Source organism: Lagenorhynchus albirostris, chromosome 6 (assembly GCF_949774975.1).
Source record: "Lagenorhynchus albirostris chromosome 6, mLagAlb1.1, whole genome shotgun sequence".
Classification (NCBI taxonomy): Eukaryota; Metazoa; Chordata; class Mammalia; order Artiodactyla; family Delphinidae; genus Lagenorhynchus; species Lagenorhynchus albirostris.
This window is the reverse complement of record NC_083100.1, coordinates 66,118,661-66,143,047: the sequence shown is the minus strand read 5'-3', so window position 1 is coordinate 66,143,047 and position 24,387 is coordinate 66,118,661. Positions and strand designations below refer to the sequence as shown.

Sequence of the window (24,387 nt, the reverse complement as noted above, 5' to 3'; positions counted from 1 at the left end):
GAAACATAGAAATCATTGAGAAGTGGTGCTCTTGAAGATAGAAGAGGCTGAGTCCTGCTTTTATTAAACACAGTATACTCATTCCGCTCATTTTTCTCTTCCATCCCAAGAAATATAAAATCCTAAAATGTAGAAGGAAAAGAAACCTTTTTACACCTTTGCTTCTCCCTTACATAGCCCGAACCTGAGGTCACATTTAGCTTTGGAAAAAATATTTCTTGTAACAACCCATATGTCATAAGAGTAGCATAGGAAAGGGAAAACATAGATCCCAAAAGGAGGACTGTTTCTGTACCTCCAGAGGTACCTGAGAATATATATGGATACACACAGTTGGCCCCCCCATATCCATGGATTCTGCATCTGCGGATTAAACCAATGAATGATCAAAAATATTCAGAAAAAAATTCCAGAAAGTTTCAAAAAGAGAAACATGAATTTGCCACGCTCTGGCAACTATTTATATAATATTTACATTGTATTTGCAATAATCTACATAGCATTTACATTGTATTAGCTATTATAAGTAAGCTTGAGATGATTTAAAGTATACAGGAGGATGTACATAGGTTATGTGCAAATATTATACTAATTTATATAAGGGACTTGAGTATCCATGGGCTTTGTTTCCATGGGGGGGTCCTAGAACCAATTTCCCATGGATACTGAGGGACACCTGTATTCCCTTACATGCCCCATAGATGTGATAGCAAATCGTAACTGGTACCACTCCTGGGGGCTGCCAAAATCATTCCCAAGAACTTTGGACTTATTCTCTCCTTTGGCAAGATGTTTGCAAAGGGAGGTATCTGTGAGCTATGAAGAGACCGAGAGGAACAATGCTATACTTTACAGGAATAAAAATACCTCATGAAGCATTCTCTAGGAAACTCTTTAGTTCATAGACTCTTTATAGGGAAAATTGTTTCTTTATGTGTTTTGAATATTGCTTTCACATACTAAGTAATAAATAGTTATGATGTAGGTGCTTATGAAATTTTTATTTTGCAAGAATTACAGAGTTTAATAAAAGTAGAACCCTATCAATAAATTCCACTCATTCATTAAAAAACTATGTATTAAATATATCCCCACACTATTCTAGGTGCTTGGGATATATGAATGAACAAAATAAATAAAAAATCTGTCGGGAGACCCTTGCCAAGAATGCACTGCGCTGTCCCCTCTATACCTGGGCCATTTCTCAGTGTTGCATTTGTAGCAAGCAGCCCTGAAGGATGAAGTAATGTCTCCTTCCTTCCAGACGAAGAGCAGGCTTGCTTACTGCTTACTAAAAAAACAGTGGGTTCCCAAACTTACTATGCTTTTGGTACAATGCAAACCTACTATGCATGTAGCATCTATTTGACCCCTCCACATTGCCCCCATAGAATCTGGGGGACAAGGAGTACCGACAAGAACAAGATGCTCATGCTGCTTGCTGTACTGTGAACAATGCAGTAGTTTGTTTCTGATCCAGAAACTCATGTTTTTGCCCCCATCTGCAAAACGTTAACAAGATAACTCTTTAGTGTCAAGGTAAAATCGTCCCAGAGAAGACAAATCTCTGCCTTCATTCAATTTACATTCTAGCCCATATTGTATCAATTCTATCTTGCTTTCATATTTCAATAAAAATTTAAATCCAGCCTTCCCTGGTGGTGCAGTGGTTGAGAGTCCGCCTGCCGATGCAGGGGACACAGGTTCGTGCCCCGATCCGGGAAGATCCCACATGCCATGGAGCAGCTGGGCCCGTGAGCCATGGCCACTGGGCCTGCGCGTCCGGGGCCTGTGCTCCGCAATGGGAGAGGCCACAACAGTGAGAGGCCTGCTTACCGCAAAAAAAAAAAAAAAATTTAAATCCTCCTTGCTTGCTTCTGCAACTTTTCTCAGGAGCTCATCAACCATGGTTTTTACTTATGTTTAATCACCACTATCAACAAAAAGAGAAAAATTAGATGACTTAGAATATGGATGTTATTATAAAATTTCATAGGAAATTATAAATCTTGTGCAATATGATATTTTAAGGTAAGTAACTACTTTAAGGTGAAGATAACAATTTAAATACTAAGAGACAGAATTGTTTTGTAGATCTATCACTAATGAACTGCTAAAGGCACGAATTTCAATCCTGTTTTTGCCAGAGGTCAATATCAATTAGTGATATATATATATATGTACATATATATATATATATATATATATATATATGTTTTTTTTTTTTTTTTTGGTACGTGGGCCTCTCACTGTTGTGGCCTCTTCCGTTGCGGAGCACAGTCTCCGGATGCACAGGCTCAGCGGCCATGGCTCATGGGCCCAGCTGCTCCGCGGCATATGGGATCTTCCCAGACCGGGGCACGAACCCATGTCCCCTGCATCGGCAGGCGGACTCTCAACCGCTGCGCCACCAGGGAAGCCCCGTCCAATTAGTGATATTTTATCAACAGGATTTCTCTTTCAAAACCATTTTATAATATTCAGATAACTCTTTCCCTGGCCAGCTACTTGCTTTTTAGAGATGGGTTTACCAACTCATTATTAATGGATTATTTAGACGTTTATTATGGTGCCAGGGTTTGTTTTTTTATGTTAGGTCTAGTGAAATGTAAAATATAGCATATTTCAAATGGTTTGTTAATACAAAAGTTATGTGTACCCTCAAGCCATGAGGGCGATGTGTCCCCTCTTCAGTATATAATGGTTTTTATTGAAAGGTGTCTCTAGAAAATAAAGTGAATAGAAATTAGTGAGGAAGGAAGACACTGACCATGAGGCTTTAGGGGAAAACTGTCAAATGTCATCTTATCATTTAAAATTAAGGAAAATATATTTAGGAAATGTATATGTTTACTTATTTAGCCCATAATTCAGTTATTCATTCATCGAATTTAGTGACGCAGACATTTATCAAGTGAGTCCTCGGTGCCCAGCTCTGTGCTGTACGCTGAGGGTTCCCCAGGGAGCAAAAATGCAGTCGTTGCCCCCTAGGTCCTTACCAGGCAGTGGAGGAGAAACGCATACTCATCTGTATCAAGGCAGCGATGTTCTGGAAATGTGTAGAAAGAGCATTTACCTCATCTTAAGGATTCTATGAAAGTCTTCCTGAAGTTGACATTTGAGCTGAGTCTCAATTTATTTTTCTGGTATTGTTAGGTATTGGGTAGTAATTTTATGCCAGACGTGATACTTCAGAGATTTCCTTATTCGAAGTTTTAAAAAGTGTTAAAACAGACAAGGAGGAGATTATGAGAACTTGAAGAATATGCTCAATCGAAAAATATATATGTTTGTAGAAAAATCATAAAGTTTTTCTTTTCTTTTCTTTTCTTTTCGACGTTTACAAGCCTCCCAAATCACTCATTGACAACCAGGAAACAGAAGGCACCTCAGTAACCCCAGCTGCCCCCCTCCCAGCTGCCTTCCCAGCCTCTGCTTTAATCCCAACTCTGCAGCCCTGGATCTCTTTTTGAAATTTAGCATTTCTAACATGTGGAGCCAATAATACAGCATTGATGAATTTCTTCCTTTTATGTTTTTAACGATTTGGATTTTTATTGGGGGTAAGTATAATAAAGACTTTTTAGGCCTAAGGGTAAAAAAGAAAAAGGTGATTCCAGATTTCATCCTGCCTGGGAAAGTTCAAGTGTACTACTATCTTTGACCCAGTGTTGTTCTGCAGAATGACTTGCTCTTAGAAGAGTTTTGTTGCTCTCGTTGTTTTAGAGGATTTTGCTTTGTTTTGTTGTTATTGTTGTTCAGTGATGTTCTGACCTGGATTGTCGAGACATGTGAGGCTTGATGGGGCTATATTGTTGGATCAGATGAGATACTGTGTGGGAAAGTCATTGAGCAGGTGGGAAGTGCTGTTTAATCCTTCTAACAGGAGAGGCTCATGGTGGTACTGAGAAAATGTAAAAAGCAGCAAAACAGGTTAGTAGAGCCAAAGAATAGCAAATGTCTCCTTCTGTCACCGTGTGAGCATTTTAATCAAATGACCTGCCTCATGCAGCTTTATTTTGCATCGAGATATTCTATATCCTCAAAATATTTCTCCAATGGTGGTAATGAATTGCATTGCCCTCTCCGTTGTAAGAGCGTGGGTATTCTGCTGCGGAGCCATATGGTTCCCATTTATTTTAATGTGTCTTTGACATCAGGAGAATTGCTGAGACAGCAGAGGAAAGTGCTTACAACTTGGACTGCAGCCAGAACTGCGAATATTTATGTTTAGTAATGACTACCTTTTTTTCCCAATTAAAGAAACGGTATAGTCTTAAGATGGTATCCATGTTGAGATTTTAATAAAGTGAGAGTTTAAGTTTATATATTTTGGAAATAGCTGTTACTTTAGTAGCAGAGAAATATATTTCTTAAGCATGAAGTTTTAGGGTTTAATTGCACATATGAGAGATTAAAGGAACAAGCTGGGAAGTAGGTGGTACTTATTTTCTCACTGATAATAAAGAAACACACTTTTTGCTTGGTTTAACAGCAATACCAAGATAGTAGTCTGCATATGTAATGCTTTCCATCTGTGATTCCTAAGGCTTTTAACAAAGATAATTATTTCTGATAATACTCCTGTGAGGTAGATAAACATAATTCTGAAAATACTAATGACTGAGAAATGAAGGTGCCCATTAATCTAATCTGTATAATGGAGATCAGCAAGTTTAGAATTCAGATTTTGATTTAAGTACATTATCTAACAATTTACTATTTTCCAGGTATCAGGATAGGATAATATTTTCTCTAATTCATTAGTAATACTGTATGCTTATAATAAAGAAGCATTCTTTAAAAATGAGAAGACAGTAAAGACCTCAGTAATAATGAATGTTCCATATGTAAATGTTAATATCAGCTCTGTTGAAATCTTAGGTTCCTTGTAAAATTTTAATGTTATCTAAAAGAATATACATAGTGTGAACAGAGAAAAGAGGTGATAATAATGTTGATCACAATTCTGTGAAATTGTTCTCACTAGTAATAAGGTCAGATGGCGAGTTGAATATATGGAACAGGAAAGAAATTTCCCAACTTCCAGTCTGTTTGGGGCAGAACTGAACAGAATGCAGGGCCCAGATTTAGCAGAACACTTTAATATTATACTGTCTTTCGAATATTTTGCTTAAGGATTTTAATGTGCAAACTTTAAGTGATGTATCATATAAACACACAATTTATCATATAAAGACCAGAAGGAAGACTTCATGTCAAATATAGAATTAAAACTCCAAGATTCGTGATGCCTAGTACTATTTGATGGATGAATTGATGAAAAAGGAAAATTGGAATGAAACTTGGTAGATCGCTCAGTTAGTGGTGCTATTTTAATCTACGGTTTAATCTAAATTTCTTTTAGTTTAACAATTCACCATCCCCAGTATTAACTGCATTTGATGTTGATGGCTAGCGCTTTCTAAGTCACATCACATTTTCAGTGGAACAGCAGTTTAATGTAAGCAGGAGAGGGTCAGTGCTAAGTCAACTATATATTAAGATTATATAAAAGAGAGAACATGATTTCTTTTTAAAATTTTGTTCTTTCCATTTTTAAAACAATTTTATTGGAGTATAGTTGATTTACAATGTTGTATTAGTTTCAGGAATACAGCAAAGTGAATCAGTTATACATATACATATATCCATTCTTTTTCAGATTCTTTTTCCATATAGGTTATTACAGAATATTGAGTAGAGTTCCCTGTGCTATACACTAGGTCCTTACTAGTTTCTCCCAATGTTTTAATTTCAAGTTTATAACTCCAAACTATTGTATTTATCCCTTTTGTCCTAACAAGTATGAGAACAAAATGACCTCCTCCCTATTCTTTTAGATCACTCACAAGAATTAGGGGGAAAGTGCAGGGGGCACCTTTAATAAATAAAAATGTGTGAATGAAAAACAGCTAGTTCTGAGAAATGACCAACCACTCCTTGTGAGTTAATCATCTTAATTATTTATGACATCAAAGCTGGAAAGTCGAAGCTTGCACTTAATTTTTATATGCCGCTTTCTGAATTTACATCAAAATCCTGGGCAATAAACCTTATTTTTTTTCAAGCTGAGGACTGCAAGTAGATGATTACACTATTAAACCACCCCTATAATTGCAGTGTGCTGAGTGGCCTGGGCTGTAGCTGTCAGGAGAGACTCAGGAGAGAGCTGGTTCCCTCCACGCAGATCTCGTGCTTGCTTGTGTGGACGTAGCTGACAGACTCAGTGGATGATGACGTGACATGAATGTTCATCATCCAAAACAAAGCTTTAGCCTCAAGGGTCATCTTTTTATATTATTTCTCTTCTTGTTAATTTTTTTTTGCTTAAATGCATATACAATATTTTTACATATCTTGATAGAAAATGTATTATCACACAGTCTTATGTGAGAGGGTTTTTTGTTTTGTTTTTGTAAACTAAGGATTTAACCCAAAGGGTCTCATCTTGAATTATTTCACTCAGAAGCTGCAATGAACAAAAGACATTATTGGTCTCAAAAGTAATCCATTGGTGAATATTTTCATCTTGTTATAGGATGGAAAATACTTATGGTTAAACTACCTAATCTTGTCTACAAATTATAAACCTAGTCCTCTACAGAAGGACTGACATCAGAATGAAGACGACTGGTTCTTATGTATGTCTATCATATTTTATATTCTCCAGTCTATTTGCTGCTTTACTAATACATAAATTGGTTGGTTGGTTCGAGATGGGGAAGAATGGCATTTAGGAGCTGGAGAGACAGATGTGCTACAATTTGAAAAGCATTTAGAGCTATCATTCACACTGTAGGAAACCAAATACAAATTGAGACTTGATAACTTGAGCATCACTTCAAGTCGGAGCTACTCTGCCTTGATTTTTGCTTTTGAATGCTGCTTTCATAGAAATAAAGTCAGTAGTAAAAGAAAAACAAGCCGCTGGTTTGCTCTTTGATGGATTCTGACATTTTCTTACACTTACTGACTGTCTCAGTTCTGATGAAATTTTGGGAAATGCAAAGCACTTCAATTCCAAAATATTGGGAATACCCCAATATTGTCTCTAACATGTTCAGTGTTTAGGAAAGTCTCTTTCTTTCCTTTGTGATTGTTTTTGCCTGCGTTATATCCTTCATAACTGAGTATAAAGTAACATACTGAGTATAAAATACCATAACATTTATTTGGCCATCACTTTATGTTACATACTTAGGGTAATTTGGATTTTGTTCATGATTGGAAGGAAAATATTCCCAATTAGTCTTTACTTTCATTTTGCCTCTCATTTACCCATGCCTTAAGATATTTCCTTCTTATCAGTCTTTTGGAATTGCTCCCACTAAAATGATTTACTGCGGCCCTAAGTACCTTACTTGAGCAAAGTAACAAAATAAACACAACTGGGGCAAATATATTTGAGAAACTTGAGAATGTGACCTAAAGGAATAAAAGGGGACCATTAGAACAAGGAGGGATTGCTTTTGATAGCAAAATTGCCTTCATATTCAAAGGAACTACTCCTATGTTTCTTGGTTACTAGATCCATTTTCACTCCTTACTTGTGGTTAAGATTTGAGACCGTGTGTGTGACACCATGATCAAGAGGGGCCAACCTTGACAATCACATCAAGCTGGAGAAGATGTGAAAATATGATCACAGGAAATTTTCAGAAGTCACTTGTGAAGACTGAGGACATTTTTTTTTAGTCTTAATAATTTTAAACATTGGAAATTGATTTAATATCTAAGCTGTTATGCTAATTTCTATGCAAAATATTTTCTGATGAAACTGGATTTTCTGTTTGAAAGCTAGTTTTCATGCATGATTTCGTAACTGATTTGATCTTGATTTGTTCTTCAAAAGGTAAGAAACAACATGCATACTTTCAGAGCCCCTGACTAATTTGGTCTGTATGATGCAAAAACACAAGTTTTTATTGCCCAGGATTTACCAAGATAAACAAATTAATTTCAGCAATCTTACTTTGCTTCTACGGAATTTCCTCCAAATAAATGAAAAATAGACTCAAAATATTGACTTACAAATCACCTGGTATTTTCCTTTTGAGCATAGCGCATAGAAGTATGCTATTAACTTCAGACCCAAATGGTAGAGTTAATATTTTCCACAATTTACCCCTTGTTTAGCATCAGACTGGACCATAAACTCTCAACCTCCACGTGCCAACTTTAGTGCCAAAATACATAGTTCTGTTTACTGCTTTCTGCCTTTCCAGCTATACCAGGGCTTTGCTGATAGCTGTTGACACTAAATGAGCCAGGTGTGCCTTAGGAGGGTAACTAGATTGCTGCTCAAGCATTGGCCCCAGAGTGGCTGCACTATGGCTTCCATTTTTTCTTAAGTTATTTTATTGAAGTGTAGTTGATTTACAATGCTGTGTTAATTTCTGCTATACAACAAAGTGATTCAGTTATACATATATATATATATATATATATATATATTCCTTTTCATATTCTTTTCCATTATGGTTTATCGCAGGATACTGAATATAGTTCCCTGTGTTCTACAGTAGGACCTTGTTGTTTATCCATTCTATATATTGTAGTTTGCATCTGCTAATCCCAAGTAGCTTCCATTTTTAATCCACTCTGATCATGAACTCTTTATTATAAGGTATGGTACAGCTTATTTTATTTTATCTACTTACATTCTGACCCTGCCATTGTGAATTAGTCAGTTTCTCAACTCTTTTTTTCACTTATTTTTAAAAGCATTTTTTAAGGTTGGGTAGCTTCTTCAGATGGCTAATGTCAGTTGCTCTGTGCTTTTTATTCCCTTAATTTACAAGGGTCAATATTATCTCCATAATATGTGATCATTTTACAGCAACACCAGTATGCCCTGTTGTACCACCATAATGGTGGTCCCAAAAGCTGTGTCCTGGGCAGGATATATAGTACTGTTGCATTTAGACACTTCTGCTTCAGGATGGTAATGGTGAATGGGATAAAAGAAGAGGAGCTGAGAGGCAACAAAAACTTAGCCTTGTGTATGAAAACAGACTAGTTCTTTTTCAAAGCAGTAATGAAAGCCACCTTCTCCTTCTTCTTTCTTCTTGCTCTTGACCATCACGGTAGTAAAATGAACCCCTGAACTCTGTAGAGACACAAAGTTGAGTTCAATCATTCTGTAAAGGGCACAAATTACTAGGTAGATATATCAGGGAGGTTCCGGATTCCCTAAGGCAGTTGTGCTGAGTGAATTTAATCTGTTCTTCCCAGGCTTGAAGAACACAGACTCCTTTTTGCTAACTTCATTCTGTGATGTTAGTCAAATCGGGGCCTGGAGACAGGAGATAGCCCACAAGAGCCCATTCTGGGACTCCAATTCAATCATCAGAAGAGAGACGTGAGTGGCTCCTAAATTTAGGAGAGCCACACTTAAAATATCCTTCATTGGACTTCCCTGGTGGCACAGTGGTTGAGAGTTCGCCTGCCGATTCAGGGGACACCGGTTCGTGCCCCGGTCCGGGAAGATCCCACATGCCGCGGAGCGGCTGGGCCCGTGAGCCGTGGCCGCTGAGCCTGCGCGTCCGGAGCCTGTGCTCCGCAACGGGAGAGAGGCCACAACAGTGAGAAGCCCGCGTACCGCAAAAAAAAAAAAAAAAAAAAAAAATCCTTCATAAGGCTGATCTTGTGGCATTTCAAAGCCTTCCTCTTAAATATATCCCATAGGCTTTTTGATCATTGTTTCTACAGTGCTATTTATAACATGCAAGTGCTAAAACAAGTATAAGCACATGTTTGAATTATAAACCCTAGTGGATGGGAGGAAGCACTAATCTTAGTGCACTTTGACAGTGTTAGAAATGCCAAGAGCCCAGGTAAAGGGCTTCTGCTCTCTGCAACTATTGTCTTCTTCCAAGCCTTGGAAAAACATCTCTTAACTGTCTTTTGGGGAAAGTGTAGTCTGGCTTTTTGTGAAAGGATGGTACAATAGATTCATCCAGAAGGTTGAAGGATTTTTTTTTTTTAATAAATTTATTTTTGGCTGCGTTGGGTCTTCGTTGCTGCGCGCAGGCTTTCTCTAGTTGCGGCGAGCCGGGGCTACTCTTCAGTTCGGTGCGCAGGCTTCTCATTGTGGTGGCTTCTCTTGTTGCGGAGCATGGACTCTAGGTGTGCGGACTTCATAAGTTGTGGCATGTGGGCTCAGTAGTTGTGGCGCCCAGCCTTATTTGCTCCGTGGCATGTGGGATCTTCCTGGACCAGGGCTTAAACCCATGTGCCCTGCATTGGTAGGCAGATTCTTAATCACTGCTCCACGAGGGAAGTCCATGAAGAATTCTTATAATCTAAAAATACAGGTACAAAATCTAAGTAAATTTTTTTAAAAGGAAATTTGTCTAGAGTACTATGAATTGTCTAAAAAATAAGTAATAAAATTATCAGAGGTGTTTATAGTAATTATTTTAAATGAGTACATTAAAATGTTTTTATTTCATTTGTAAATTATGGCCTTGAAAGATAATGTCTTCAGGGCATCATTTGTATGATATTAAGAGTAAATTAGGTTGAAAGTTATCACCCAAAAAGCAGAGTCTCTAGCCTGCTGTAAGGTGGTGACGGATGAGGCTGTCAGATAGGGTAGCAGATTACTGGGCAGATTATAGAATTTTGCTTTTTACAGTGATCTTTTACATTTTGACAAATTCTTCTCTGTTTTGAGATGATTTAAACATACAGTTATGAAGCAGATCAGAGCTTCTAAATCTAAGTTGAAAATTGTCACTGCTGCCAGGAGTACAAGTATTTTGCCGTGAACGTGTACATAAATAAATGGGAGAACTACGTACATGCTTGAAAGCATTTGCTTCCTGGCAATCTCTTCTGGAGAGGTAAAGCAATAAAGAGGAGAGAAAGTTGGGAAAGCTAAATTCTTGCCCAAATGTCCTCCTTCTCTTGCTCTGTAATCTTTTGAGTCTGTTTCTTCTGTCTGAGTTTCTCATCACTGGAAGTGGAAGTTCCGTACAGGCAGGGATCACCATCTGTTTTCTTCACCAGTATGTCCAATCATTTAGAAAGTGCCTGGCATATAGTAGGCCCTTGGTTTATATTTATCGAATAAGTAAATCCTTGAAATGAGATGTATCATAGCACCTCTCTGTATTTGGCTTGAGAGTTTAATGGGGGAAAAATGAGATAAATGAACTTGAACTCCTTGAAAGAATATTCTTATATAAATCCAAAGTGATGCTGTATTCACTTTTCCTTCATTGCTTATACAGCCTTCCAAACAGAAATCATCTTTGGTCTACAAATAACAAATTTTGGGAGGATGTGGAGAAAAGGGAATCCTTGTACACTTTTGGTGGGAATGTAAATTGGTGCAGCTACTATGGAAAACAGTACAGAAGTTTCTCAAAAAAAAAACTAAAAATAGAACTACCATATGAACTGGATATATATCCAAAAAAACCAAAAACACTAATTCGTAAAGATACATGCACCCCAATGTTTATAGCAGCTTTATTTATAATAGCCAAGGTATGGAAACATCCTAAGTGTCCATCAACAGATGAATGGATAAAGAAGCTGTGGTATATATATATGATGGAATACTAGTCAGCCATAAAAAAGGACAAAATGTTGCCATCTGCAGCAACATGGATGGACTTGGAGGGCATTATGCTAAGTGAAATAAGTCAGACAGAGAAAGATAAATACCATATGATATCACTTGTATGTGGAATCTAAAAAATACAGCAAATTAGTGAATATAATATAAAAGAAGCAGACTCACAAATATAGAGAACAAACCAGTGGTTGCCAGTGGGGAAGGGGGGAGGGACAATAAAAGGATGGGAGAGTGGGAGGTATAAACTATTGAGTGTAAAATGTGTGCAAGGATGTATTGTACAACGCAGGGAATATAGCCAATATTTTGAAATAACTGTAAATGGGAAGAAACCTTTAAAAAGTGTATAAAAATAAAACATTTTTTAAAAAGAGATATACACCCCCCCAAAAAAAAGTCATCTTTGGAGTCTGCAGCAGTTGACATCTACCAGAAGCAATGTGACACCAAATCTCAGCCTTGTTCAGCTCCCTTAGCATGACCTCAGCTCTCTACTGTGAAATGATGGTTAAAAGACTGGGCTCTTGAATAATGAATCCCAGTTTCACCACTAGTTATGTGACCTTGGCCATGTTATTTAACCTTTGGTGGATTGGTTTCCTCAAATGGAGACATGGGTAATTTCAACACAAGGAGTTATAAGGATAAGATGAGATAATTCATGTAGAGTTCTCTGCATAGTCCATAAATGTTAGCTCATATATGTATTTTTTTACGTCCAAGGAGTCCATTGTTTCTTTCTGTCTATTTCATTCATTTCTTTCTTCATGAAAGAGATAGCTCCAATTCTGTAAGACTGCGTTACTTCACTACAAAAGAAAAAGACTGGGCTAGATGATGTCTAGCATGTCTTCCAACTCCAAAAGGTCAGGATTATAACGTGTAGCTCTCTTTTCCCTCAAATACAGTGTGTATCTCAACGTTCCATCGTGCTCTGTGCATCTTGATTTCCCTGTAACTAGTAATAAAAGTTCTGATATATCTCATGACGTTTTCAATTTTCTCAATGTATACTTGGATTAAAATCCCACTGTCTGTAATGTTATTTATTGGAGTTTTCATCAAATGAAAGCTTGGTTAGATTTAGGTTATAAAAATACCTAAATGGTGCCTTTGAGCCTTTTTTGGCGTACATTTTTACTGCTTTTTGGAATTTTCTAAAATTTAGAAACAGACATGTTTTTCATGCCAGATGCCTTCCATATCAAAATAAGAGCCAAAGCGTTTGTAGTATGTGTCTTTTCTGATTATAGTATGCTACGGCTCATGTGAAAACCATAAAAGTAAAACTTAAAAGGTTAGGGGAAATGAGAAATTAAATTGTGCCACGGATCCACAGACTACTGGCAACTTTCCTAAAAGTTTGCTTAGACTACCATTATAGAAGGACTTAAAAGTCTACTCTGCCACAGCTGGAAGAAAATAGAGGAAAGGAAAGAGAAATCGGTACCAACTCTGAGAGACCACATTTTTAGTGTCTCCCAGCCAGAAAAGGTTGACCATAGATTGAAGATCATCGAGTGACACTTTCTAATTCTTCGCCTCTTCTGAAGACTGCTGCCCTGGCTGTTCACTGAACTGTCTCTTTCCCTTTCAGCTTCCTCCATCCTTAAAAGGGAGAAGCGGCTGAGGACGAAGAATGTACATTTCAGTTGTGTCACCGTGTACTACTTCACCAGGAGGCAGGGCTTCACGAGCGTGCCCAGCCAAGGCGGCAGCACCCTGGGCATGTCTAGCCGTCACAACAGCGTGCGCCAGTACACCCTGGGCGAATTTGCCAGAGAGCAGGAGAGGCTCCACCGCGAGATGCTGAGAGAACACCTCAGGGAGGAAAAACTGAATTCTTTAAAGCTAAAGGTAAAAAAACCTTAGACGCTCACTTTTTTTTTTTGCCAAACCCCCATCCTTACCTCACTTTGGTTGCATTAACCATTTTCATATTTAGGTCCACAGATTAAACTGGGCATTTTCCACAACAGACTGTCTGCTGAGGCTTTTTTAAAGCAAAAACAGTATGGTCGCCTGAAAACAGTGTGGAAAACTTACCTGACATTGTTTACTTATTCATCCTATGAATATTTCTTTAGATCCTAGACCCTGTGCTTGGGCTGGGACTATGTAGTAGGAAACATAGATGTGATTCCTTTTCTCCTGGGACTTACGTATCAATAGGAAAGATAAATATTAATCATGTAGACAAAATAAAACCACATCTTCGTGAAGTGCTGTGAAGGGGAGTTGCAAGGTGCTATGAAAGTAAGTAACAGGGAATTGATGTGGTCCAGAGGTCAAGGAAGGTTTCCTCAAGGAAGTGATGGTTGAACTGAAATCTGCACAGATAGACAGGAAGTGTTGGCGAGAGTGGTTCAGGCGGCAGGGAGAGCTGGAGCTGCCTCATGGCAGGAGGAATCACGGTGAGCACACAGAGCTAGCATGGCTGGAGCAGAGTTGAAGAAAGTAGAATAATGCGGGGGGTGGTGGTGGTGGTGGTTGGGCTTTGTAAGTCTGGTTGAGGCATTTGTTTCCTCTTCATCCTGATGCCATCAGAAGTCATACAGGAGTCCTAAGCATGGGGTTGGGGGTGGCAGGGTAATGTGATTCAGTTCATGCTATGATGTGAGGATAGTTTCGGGGCAGGGGCAGCCATGTTGGGGGAGCTTATGGAGTCAGACCAGGTAAGAGGCTATTACAGTGGTCCAGGAGAGAGATGATGGTAGGTTAGATTAGACTGATGGTAGAGAGAGGAAGAGAGATGGACAGAGGGAGTAATTTAGGAAATAAAATCGACAGTCCTTGATGATGGGTTGGATTAGGAAGGGAAAGAGGGGGACTGTCAAGATGACTCCTGAATTTCTGGCTTGCAAAACTAAATGGGTTGTGGGTGATATTACTTTTCTCAATAACGAGGATATGACAAGGAATCCAGGAAGAGAAGCAGGTTCAGGCCGGGGGGTGCGGGCGGGCAGTGCCGTGGTGGTTATATAATGAGATCATTTTTGGAGATACTGCTTTTGAGAGGCTTTTGAGTTATCAAAGTGATGTCTGGGAGAGGTCCAGGTGGAGATAACTATTGTTGTGCCACCTTAGAGATTAAGTGGAGAGAAACACAGCTCAGAAAACCTTTTCCTCAACCGGAGACACTCTTTATGTTTGTATTGAGCCATCAGCCTATCAACATGTAGAAAGTGCTCTCCCATCATTATCTAATGAAAAAGGAAATCTTTCTTAGGAAATCCAGAGTGCTAAACATAAGGGATCACTGGTTAAATAGCAGAAGCACCATAAGCACATCTGTGTTACCTGTACCTTTAGTTTCCAGTATGAAGTCAGTTGGCAGAGGTGTGATGTGTGTTTCAAAACACCTTGTTTTTATGTATTTTGCAATGTATGCATGTGCTTTGTTCCCAATTTACAAGAAGGCAGTTGCTTAAATGAAGCTAGACACAACCTAGCCTAAAGTGTGCCTTATATTTTCTTTGGTGGTATTTTTGACAGATTTCAATGAAAGTCTCTTCAGATTTTTTGGTAGCCAGACACTGTTACTGTTGTTCTCCATGATTGCTTTGCATGTAGCCTAATTTAATGATAATGCTCAGATTTGCTTCTGAAATCCACCCTCTGCCTTTCTAACCCGCTGCAAACCAACTCTACCCCCTACCCAAAGGGTGAAGTCATTCTCCAGATTCAAATATTGGCAGAACAATAGTGATGGCTGCTCTTCATTAAGTGATTTTTATTTGCCAGCCATTTTATAAACATTATTTAACCCTAACAAAACCCCACTGGTAGGTAAATTATGAGACCATGTGTACAGCCAAAGAAGAAGAAGCACAAAGATGTTAAGTAACTGGCTCATTCAATAGAAAACTGGTTTTGTTATCCTGTTCCTTACTATTCTAAAATTAATTGATTATTCCCTATAGGCATTGGGAAAGACAATCTCTGTACCTATAGGGAGTTGTCCCTTTCTGGGGTTTGGTACTGTGTGCAGTGGTTTTTTAACAGCTGGGGGACTGTAATTCTATCTGAGAGAAGATTTATTGTGGTGACCTTTGAAGCACATTGTACATTCCATGACTATTAGGGGGAGCTACACACCTGCAGGGTCCTTCCTCCATACCAGGCAATGATATATTCTGATACTATAATTTGTATTCAGTTACTTCTACCCTTTTATTTTTAACAAGCTAAAGAAGAAGCAAAAAAGAGGCTTCTATTATTGATTTACTTTTGTCATTGTGCTTAGTTTTGGAAGTTGGGAAGACATTCATCCGAGTGGGTGTCATGTCTTGGTTTGTCATTGATAACCGAAAACATGCAGCTTTCCCTTTTGGTGAAGATATAAACAAAAGGCATTAGGACATCATCACTCCTTCCAAATGAATATCAAGCAAAAAGATAATGGGATTCTAAGGTGATCTGATCTAAGCCTCCCTATACTGAAAGTATTCAAAAACTCGGAAACACATGTCACATAAAACGAATGAAAGATCACGGCAATGTGGACTCACTGGCTAAAAAAAGCTGAGGGAAATTAATGAAGGAAAACATATATTTTAATTGTGATTCCTCTAGTGTATTAACTTTTATGAGTTTTTAAATATCATTGACTATGCTTGTCTAAGGTTTAACTACCCCAAATCTAACATTAGCTATCCAAAAACATTACCTATCCAAAAATTTCACTCTGATACTTGAAATTTCACTTTTAATGTGACGTTTGTTTTGAAATATACCTCTGGCATAAGCAACGAAATGTGACTAAATTGATTCCATTTTTTGGCTGGAGCAGCAAGAGAGGGTCAGTAGCTGAGAGAGGGGTCCAAAGAGGAAAGGGAGGATTATTAAAGACAAACTTTGCCACTTTGGTTTTGCCTGGAGGTGGCCCTCTGTGGGTGACAGCGAGCTGCCCATTGAGTAAGGAAAGAGAAGGCAGCATCTGACAAAAAACACTTTCCAAAGCTCTCAGCACCAAACTTTTTCCTAAGCCCTTGCTAGGAAACTCATTGGACTTGGAACTGGGTAGTTTCCTTCCTACTTACTTCAGAATCAACAGCCCCAGAAGAGTAAGAAGTTTCTCTTTCCATTCTACCTGTGTGTCTTTCCAGGGTGTCTTTCTAGGTTCTAAATAGTGAGCCCATTTATACAACACCACCTCCTCCCATGGGGCCCTCATAGTGAAAGGTTAGTAAAAAGAACACAGACACGCATCTTGATGTTTCTTGGTGTTTCTTTGGAAACAAAATAAGATAGAAATTTAGCTCTTCATTGTAAAATGTCTTCTTATTTAGTGATTCATCTCTTAATCAAATTATGAGTTAAATATATTAAGAAATAATATATGCAATTAGATTTGTAGAACAAATCCAATTTTATTTGGGGGGTTCAAGTGTGTCTTTTTTTGTTGTTGGCATTGGTGTTCCAAACATTGCCTAGAAACAATTAATAGAGAAAGCTTATTGAATAAAGTGCATGTTTCTAGAAGAAATAACTAGCTTTAGATTTCTAAATTACAGCGCACAGTACTTTTTCCCTGTCAAGCCCATTCAGACATGTTGTACTCTTCACAGTAATCAATGCAGTCATCTTAATTCTATACTTTTTTCCAAATTAAGTACTTAGATTTCATCATCTGCACCACATTGTTGAACAATTACATTAGACTTTATTCCCATTTCACATGGGTCTGTAAAATGCATTAGGGGGCTATTTATATGTTTCAAAAGAGCCTTGGCATTCGAATTGCCTCTGGGGTTATATCTTACTGGATTCTACTACCTTGGTGTAGGAAATGTACCTTAGTTTTCACAGCTTTCACTGGACTCCCTTTCTCAATGTTTTTTCAACATTGATTGTTTTTCCTCTCCTTTCTAAGATCAAGCCTTTCTCTACTCTTGTACCATTTCCAGAGGCTTTCCAAAGTTATACAGTTTTCTCATGGGTCCCTTGACTAATGCTTGGTTGTTTGCTGTCTTTCTTCATAAAAAAATTTACCAGATGGTGACTCTTCCTTTAAGGAGCAACCTTGAAAATATCTCTATCTAAATCTCCTTCGCCCCAAATCTTAGATTTATGACTGTGTGTTATTCATTTAGAAATTTACCTGTACAATATTATAATTCTTCCTCTTCACCCCCAGCCCTGCCCCTTGTATCCTCTTAAGAGTCTTGTGATTTAACTAACCTACAGATAAAGTTCTTAAATACCTAGGAGATAGGTGGGATTAGAGATTTGTGAGAGGTGGTTGACACCGAATATCTCTAACCTATAGTTTCAAAATTTGGGGATGTGGTTTTAACTATTTCCTTATACCACAGTTCTTATCAGACGGGTCAGAATCTGCTGATCTTGGTAGTCTTAAGCTCCACTTATTCCTACAGAACTTCTTTGTCAGCCTCTGTAGAGATTACTCAGGAGCATACGTAGTACCAGTGCTTCCAGAATGCAACCCTCAGTGGAGGCCTGCTCCAACACTGAATGCAAAACTTTGATTTCCATTTGCCATGTCACATGTACAGCCTATTTTGACAAGAACAGAGAAGACACACCTAACCAAAGTGATGCATCCTGAGAGACTGGGCTTCAGCCCTGAGCAGATGCAATATATTTAAGAATAGGTTCTTTCAAAATATTGCTGGCATTTTCATTTAAATGGAAAACTTAAGCATATGTAATCACATCTCTACATTCTTCCTGTACAGTAAACATTGATCTTCTCATTGAGGAGAAATCTGTTGAACTGATTCTCCTGATTAAAATATGGGGTTCATGCAGCGGTGTGCTGTAGCCAGCTTGTAAAAATTCTTCACTAAAGAGGATTGTCTCATCTCTTCCCCATGGTAGCTCAAAATCACCCACGATGGGAGTATTCACATCGTGCGACTTGCCAAACACAAAACTAACAGCACAATTAGACAAACAAATTCGACAACAAATTAGAAACACCCCTCCCTTTTTTTTTCAGAGACTCAGTTGTTAAATATTTATCAGCCACACTCTTGGATTCATTTAGCTTATTAGCTGCTGCTAAAAGAGACAAAGTTTGTCTGAACCAAAGGGAGGATAAAGGAATGTATGAAAAATTTATATGTCTTATTGTTGATATTATCATCTTTTCTGGTGACTTTTGGGGTGATATGTAAACCAAAGACTCATTGTAAATTCAGGTTGTTGAAATATTTATTAGCTGACAAAACAACCTAACATTTCAAGGACATGATTAATCTGGTTCCAATTTGCCACCTGCAATTAACAACTAATGAGCCAAAGAATTATACTATAAGATTTAATTGAATGTCAAAATGATATGAATGTTTTACTTCAGTTTGCCAGAGACCTTAATGACCAGGTTATCTATCCAGCTCGTAGCATGTAACCAGGAATTCCTTTCATCAAATACATATGCAGATTTGTATATCCAGCCCCTTACTATACATCTCTGGCAACCCAAAGCACACTGATTTTTAAAAAATTTTATTGTAGCATAGTTGATTATGGTTACCAAAGAGGAAAAGGGGGGAGGGATAAATTAGGAGGTTGGGATTAACATATATACACTACTATATATAAAAGCACACTGCTTTTTGAGAAAGCCAATTCCATTTTGTAGCTGTAAATTGTTAGAAAGCTCTTCTTTCTGTTGATCAAACTGCTATCATCTAATTATACCTTTTGACCCTAATTCTGGCCTCTAAGGACGTAGAATAAATCTTGTCCCAGTTCTCCAAACTCCAAGTGTTTGAAAGCAGTGTTGATGGACACGCAACTATTTGATAATAGGCTATATGGATGGGCTCCATGTGTCTCTGTTCTATAAGATTAAACATCCCTAGTTCTTTTCACTAATGCTGCTGTTTTTCAGACACTTTATGGCCTTGGTTACCTTCTTGTGGATATAATGCTATTTATTTATGTCCACCTCAAAATATGGTACTTGATCTGGACATTGTACTCCTAGTGAGATTTGTTCAGTATGTTACATTACATTTTCCCAAGTTGTGGATACTCTATCCACAGTATACACTAAAGGTACAGTAGCTTTCTGGACCTTAATCAGTTTTTTTGTTCATATTATGCTGGTGGTAAGTAAAACAACAACAAACAAAAAACAAGCAAACAAACACATAAAACCCAGGTAAATCAGGTCTGCATCATTACATAAATTAAAACATTTTAACATCTCCTGGGCAAGAATCCTCTTCAGCGCTAGACATGGTGTACAGAGAAGGATCAATAAAGTTTTGTTTTCTATTTTAATGAACCTAATCTTGTCATCTGAAGATGTGATTAGCCTGCCTTTTAGTTATCCATCCAATATATTATTTAAAAACTATATTTAACAAGACAGGGCCAAGTTCAGGATACCCTCTCAGAGTAGTGGCCCTCAAGAGGAAAAGGGGGAGACTTTCCTGTCACCACCCCACAGCGACCTCCCTGGAGATTCCTTGCCAGGTGGGTCACTGCTGCCGATAGGATGTGTGGGTGCCACATCCCTCATTGGTGGTGCAAAGGAGCCGAGCATCGCTGTTCTTTGAAACATTTTCAACGTTTCAACTAACTAAAAATCCATGCATTCAACCATACCCTTATTAATCATCTTGTATTCCATCCTTCCATGTACAGAACATAAGAAATTTTGCCAGAGAATCTCAAGACTAGATCACTGGTTTTCTAATTATGTTCCATGGGGTCAGGGCTCTGGGTGCCTCACTCTTGCTTTTGTCTGTTTTATATGTTAAGATTCTTCATGGGCTTTAATTTGACAAATGGACATTTTCTCCCTAGTGAGCCCAGGCAACAGTCACTGTTCCCTCTTTTCACACGTACAGACCATCTGTTTAAATCATCTTTTCTGGAATTTTATCTAGAATTAGCACTTTTTATTTTTATTTATTTATTTTTTTTAGTTTTCTTTTTTTTTTTTGCGATACACGGGCCTCTCACTGTTGTGGCCTCTCCCATTGCGGAGCACAGGCTCCGGACGCACAGGCTCAGCAGCCATGGCTCACGGGCCCAGCCGCTCCGTGGCATGTGGGATCTTTCCGCACCGGGGCACGAACCCGTGACCCCTGCATCGGCAGGCAGACTCTCAACCACTGCACCACCAGGGAAGCCCTAGAATTAGCACTTTTTAAAATAATAATTCACTTGCATTTTGATTACCTTTTAATTCCTTTCCCTATGACTCTTCACAGATATTTGACTGAGCAATCATAACTTTAAGCTTTTTCATTGCTCTAAAACATGAATACCCTGGGCCTGGGTATTCTTACATAAAACAGCTGAGTACTCTTTCACTCTCTCCCACCTCTTGTTTTTACATGAAATCCTTCCTAGCTGTTTTCCCATTTCTTGTTTAAAGGTTTTTCTCCTTGATAGAGACTGTGGAATCAGAATAAGAAGTAAATAATTCTACTTTGTGTCTTTGTACCTCCCCTCCCATTTTATTTGTCAATCATTTCCTCCTTCCCACTGCTTCTATAACTTGCTCATATATTTTATTGAACTTACCACACTGTATCATATTTGTTACATGGTCATCTCCCCAGCAGACTAGAAGCTACTTAGATGGAAGCACTGTTATACATGTGTAAACCCTGATACCTAATACAGCGGCTGGCAGCGTAGCATAGTGATTAAGGATATTCATTCATTCATTCAAAAATATTTATTCATCAATTAGTATGAGGTTGCAGTTAACACAGTGCTGGAGACAGAATTATGAGCAAGACAGATATGGTCCTTGTTCTCAATGTATTCACAGTAGAATGAATGAGGGAGGTATACATAAAACCAATTACCAACACTAATATATTACTACAAAATTAGGCAGCATACTATGCTGATTAAACGCAGGCCAGGGTAAAAGAGTTAAAAGTCAGCTGAGGAAATCAAAAGTAACATTATTTCAACAGTGGTAGCTGTCACTTGGACCAGCTTCTTTTGCTGGCATATCTATTAGAAAGAACACCTCCGCAAGCCCACAAAATAAAAACTCAAAGGAAATGCTAACTGGTGAGAATGTCATATCTTCAGCTGGCTTCCTGTCTTCTTTTTTGAGCTCCTGTTCTCTGTATATGAGTCATATATTTTTTTATTTCTGAATGAGCTAATTATAAGGAAGCTTGTCTGCTCTTTGCCTCCTGCCCTGCAGTGCTGAGATCAGCTCTTAGAGCGTGGCTGCAACCATATCCTTTTCTTCCATACAGGTTTCCTGTTACTCTAAGAATTTTCACTCCAAACTGGTCTCGTGAGCCTGGCTCAAGCTTTGGAGTCAAATAGACCTGAGTTTGATTCTCAGTGCAATCACTAATTATCTATGTAACTAGACTTTGGCAAATTATCTTCTCAAGGCTCCAGTTTTCTCCAAATACCATATTCTAAGGCATATAGAGAATGGACTTGAGGACACGGGGTGGGAGGGGGAAGCTGGGGCCAAGTGACAGTAGCATCGACATATATACACTACCGAATGTAAAATAGTTAGCTAGTGGGAAGCAGCAGCATAGCACAGGGAGATCAGCTCCATGCTTTGCGATGGCCTAGGGGTGTGGGATAGGGAGAATGGGAGGGAGGCTCAAAGGGGAGGGGATATGGGGACATATGTATGCATGTGGCTGATTCACTTTGGTGTACAACAGAAACTAACACGGTATTGTGAGGCAATTATACTCCAATAAAGATCAATTTTAAAAAAAAGAAAAAAGCACTGTTGCAAAACAAAACCAAAAACAAAAGCTCCAGTTTTCTCAACTGTAAAAATACTTCCTAAGATTGTTTGCAAATCAGGTAAGATAATTTATATAAAGTATGGAGGGAGTTCAGTACCTGGTTATCAGTATATGATAGCTTGGCCCACTCATTATACATATCATCATCATTATAATAGGCAGGAATCAGTGTTTGTGGAATTGAATTATTCTTTCACATTCTTGTTTCCACTGTCATTGTTACATGTGTTAAGAACTTTGTAATAACCAGGAGATTTTATTACTAAGAACACCTTTTAACCACTGAAGGGGAAGTGTTTTTATTTCTGTGGGTTTTATTTTGTTTTGTTTTGTTTTCAGCATTATAGTCCATCCACATTTTCAGTGTTTCCCTCTCCATAATCATTTTGCACTAAATTAGTTTCTTCAAGCACTTAATTCATCAAAAAGTTCATCTTGTAGGAATTTACAGTGGAATATATCCACTACATGCTATAGCCAAAAAAACCCACAAAAGATTGAATGCTGAGTTGATAATCCCCTCCCCCCCCACTCACTCACTCCCCCGCCTGACCTGGTACTTGATTCAGGATAGTCTGAGAATCACTCCGCCGATTCTGACAGTAATGTGTAATGTGTCCCATCCCGCAAATGTATTTAGATGGGCAAAGGTTTTACTCTGTTGCGCTTTGGGAACTGTTTACTCATACGTAACAGTACATATCAGACAGATTTGCAAAAGTAAGATGTTTCAATTCTGTTTAAGAAAAGTTATAGTCCTTTCATTTGTAGAGTGAGTCTGGACAAGTTTACACAGTGGCTCAAGAACTAAGTCCTATCTTAAGTAGCATCGTTGGAACAAAGCAAGTACACACACACACACACACACACACACACACACCTTAAGATACTTCCAATACAGTATAAATAAATGCACATATACGTGAGATAAATATAAAATAAGATAAGGATCACTAAATCAAATTATGAGTTAAGTCATTACTTTTCACCTGTAAAATGGCTAAGGCAGGGGAAGGGAGATGCTACTTTCTGAAAACCTAATGTTTATTTACTTTTTTGTTTTTTGCTTATGGATCAAGACAGGAAGGGATGCCACAAAAGTTCAGCCAGTCTGGCTAATTTGCAAGCCAATGAATGCATGCTCTGTCCCATCTCAGGCCTTTGAAGCTGTTGTTGCTCAGTGGGGAATACCTTCTGCCTCCACCTGTTCAGCTAACTGCTACTCCACCTTCAGATTCAAGCTTAGGTGTGAAAGTCTACCCTCCTCACCCCATCACCAGCCCCACCTCAAGGTGGCCCTCCTGCATGGTTTCAATGCCTTGTGTTCAAGCTCAGCTAGGAAATCCTTACAAATTGGATTGAAATTACTAGATTCCTCTTCTCTTTACTCTAATCCATTGATTTCAAGACCCATGTCTTGTGCACCAACACACTTAGAGCCTAGTGTAAAATAAGCACAAAAGATTACTGAATATATATTCAATATATAAAAAGTATGTCTATATAATTATCAAGACAGTTAAGAACCCAAGCTGTAGAGTTAAATATTTAGGATTCTGATGTGGTACACACCTCACTGCTTATGATCTTGGACAAGTTATTTAGCATTCCTGTGCCTCAGTTTCCCCATCAGTTAAATGGGTAGAATGCTAATATCTACTTCATGAGATTTTTGTGATGGTCAATGAGTAAATGCAGGTAAAGTGCTTGCAGCAGTGACACACAGATTCAGAACTGTTACTATTATCGTCTCATGTCTGATTCTCTCACCTTTCTTTCACCTCCAGCTCCAATCTCTCTTCTTTTCTCTTTCTCTCTCTCTCTCTCTCTCTCTCTCTCACACACACACACACACACACACACACACACAAGCAGGCTTGAAGGTCAGGATCCTTTGGTGGTCTCCTTAAACCACATTTTTGGCAAGCTTTGTTTGAGCTCTTGGAAAGGCAGTGTTCTTTGGGAAAAGAACACTGAGATAGAAATGGTCCAAATCCCAGACTGGCTTCTAAGGAATCTACTTCAAAAGAGAGCATTCCTTTGAATATGCTGGTTACTCTGTATGTA

At 38.3% G+C, this 24,387-nt stretch overlaps 1 protein-coding gene across 1 annotated transcript in view; it reads left to right on the top strand.

The window, feature by feature from the left end:
• CSRNP3 (cysteine and serine rich nuclear protein 3) overlaps positions 1-24,387 on the top strand; it is a 69,285-nt gene that overhangs the window by 37,790 nt on the left and 7,108 nt on the right. Inside the window, exon 2 of the mRNA XM_060152735.1 lies at positions 13,188-13,447. Within this exon, the coding sequence (XP_060008718.1) occupies positions 13,188-13,447 (260 nt within the window). The remainder of the gene's footprint in view (positions 1-13,187; positions 13,448-24,387) is intronic.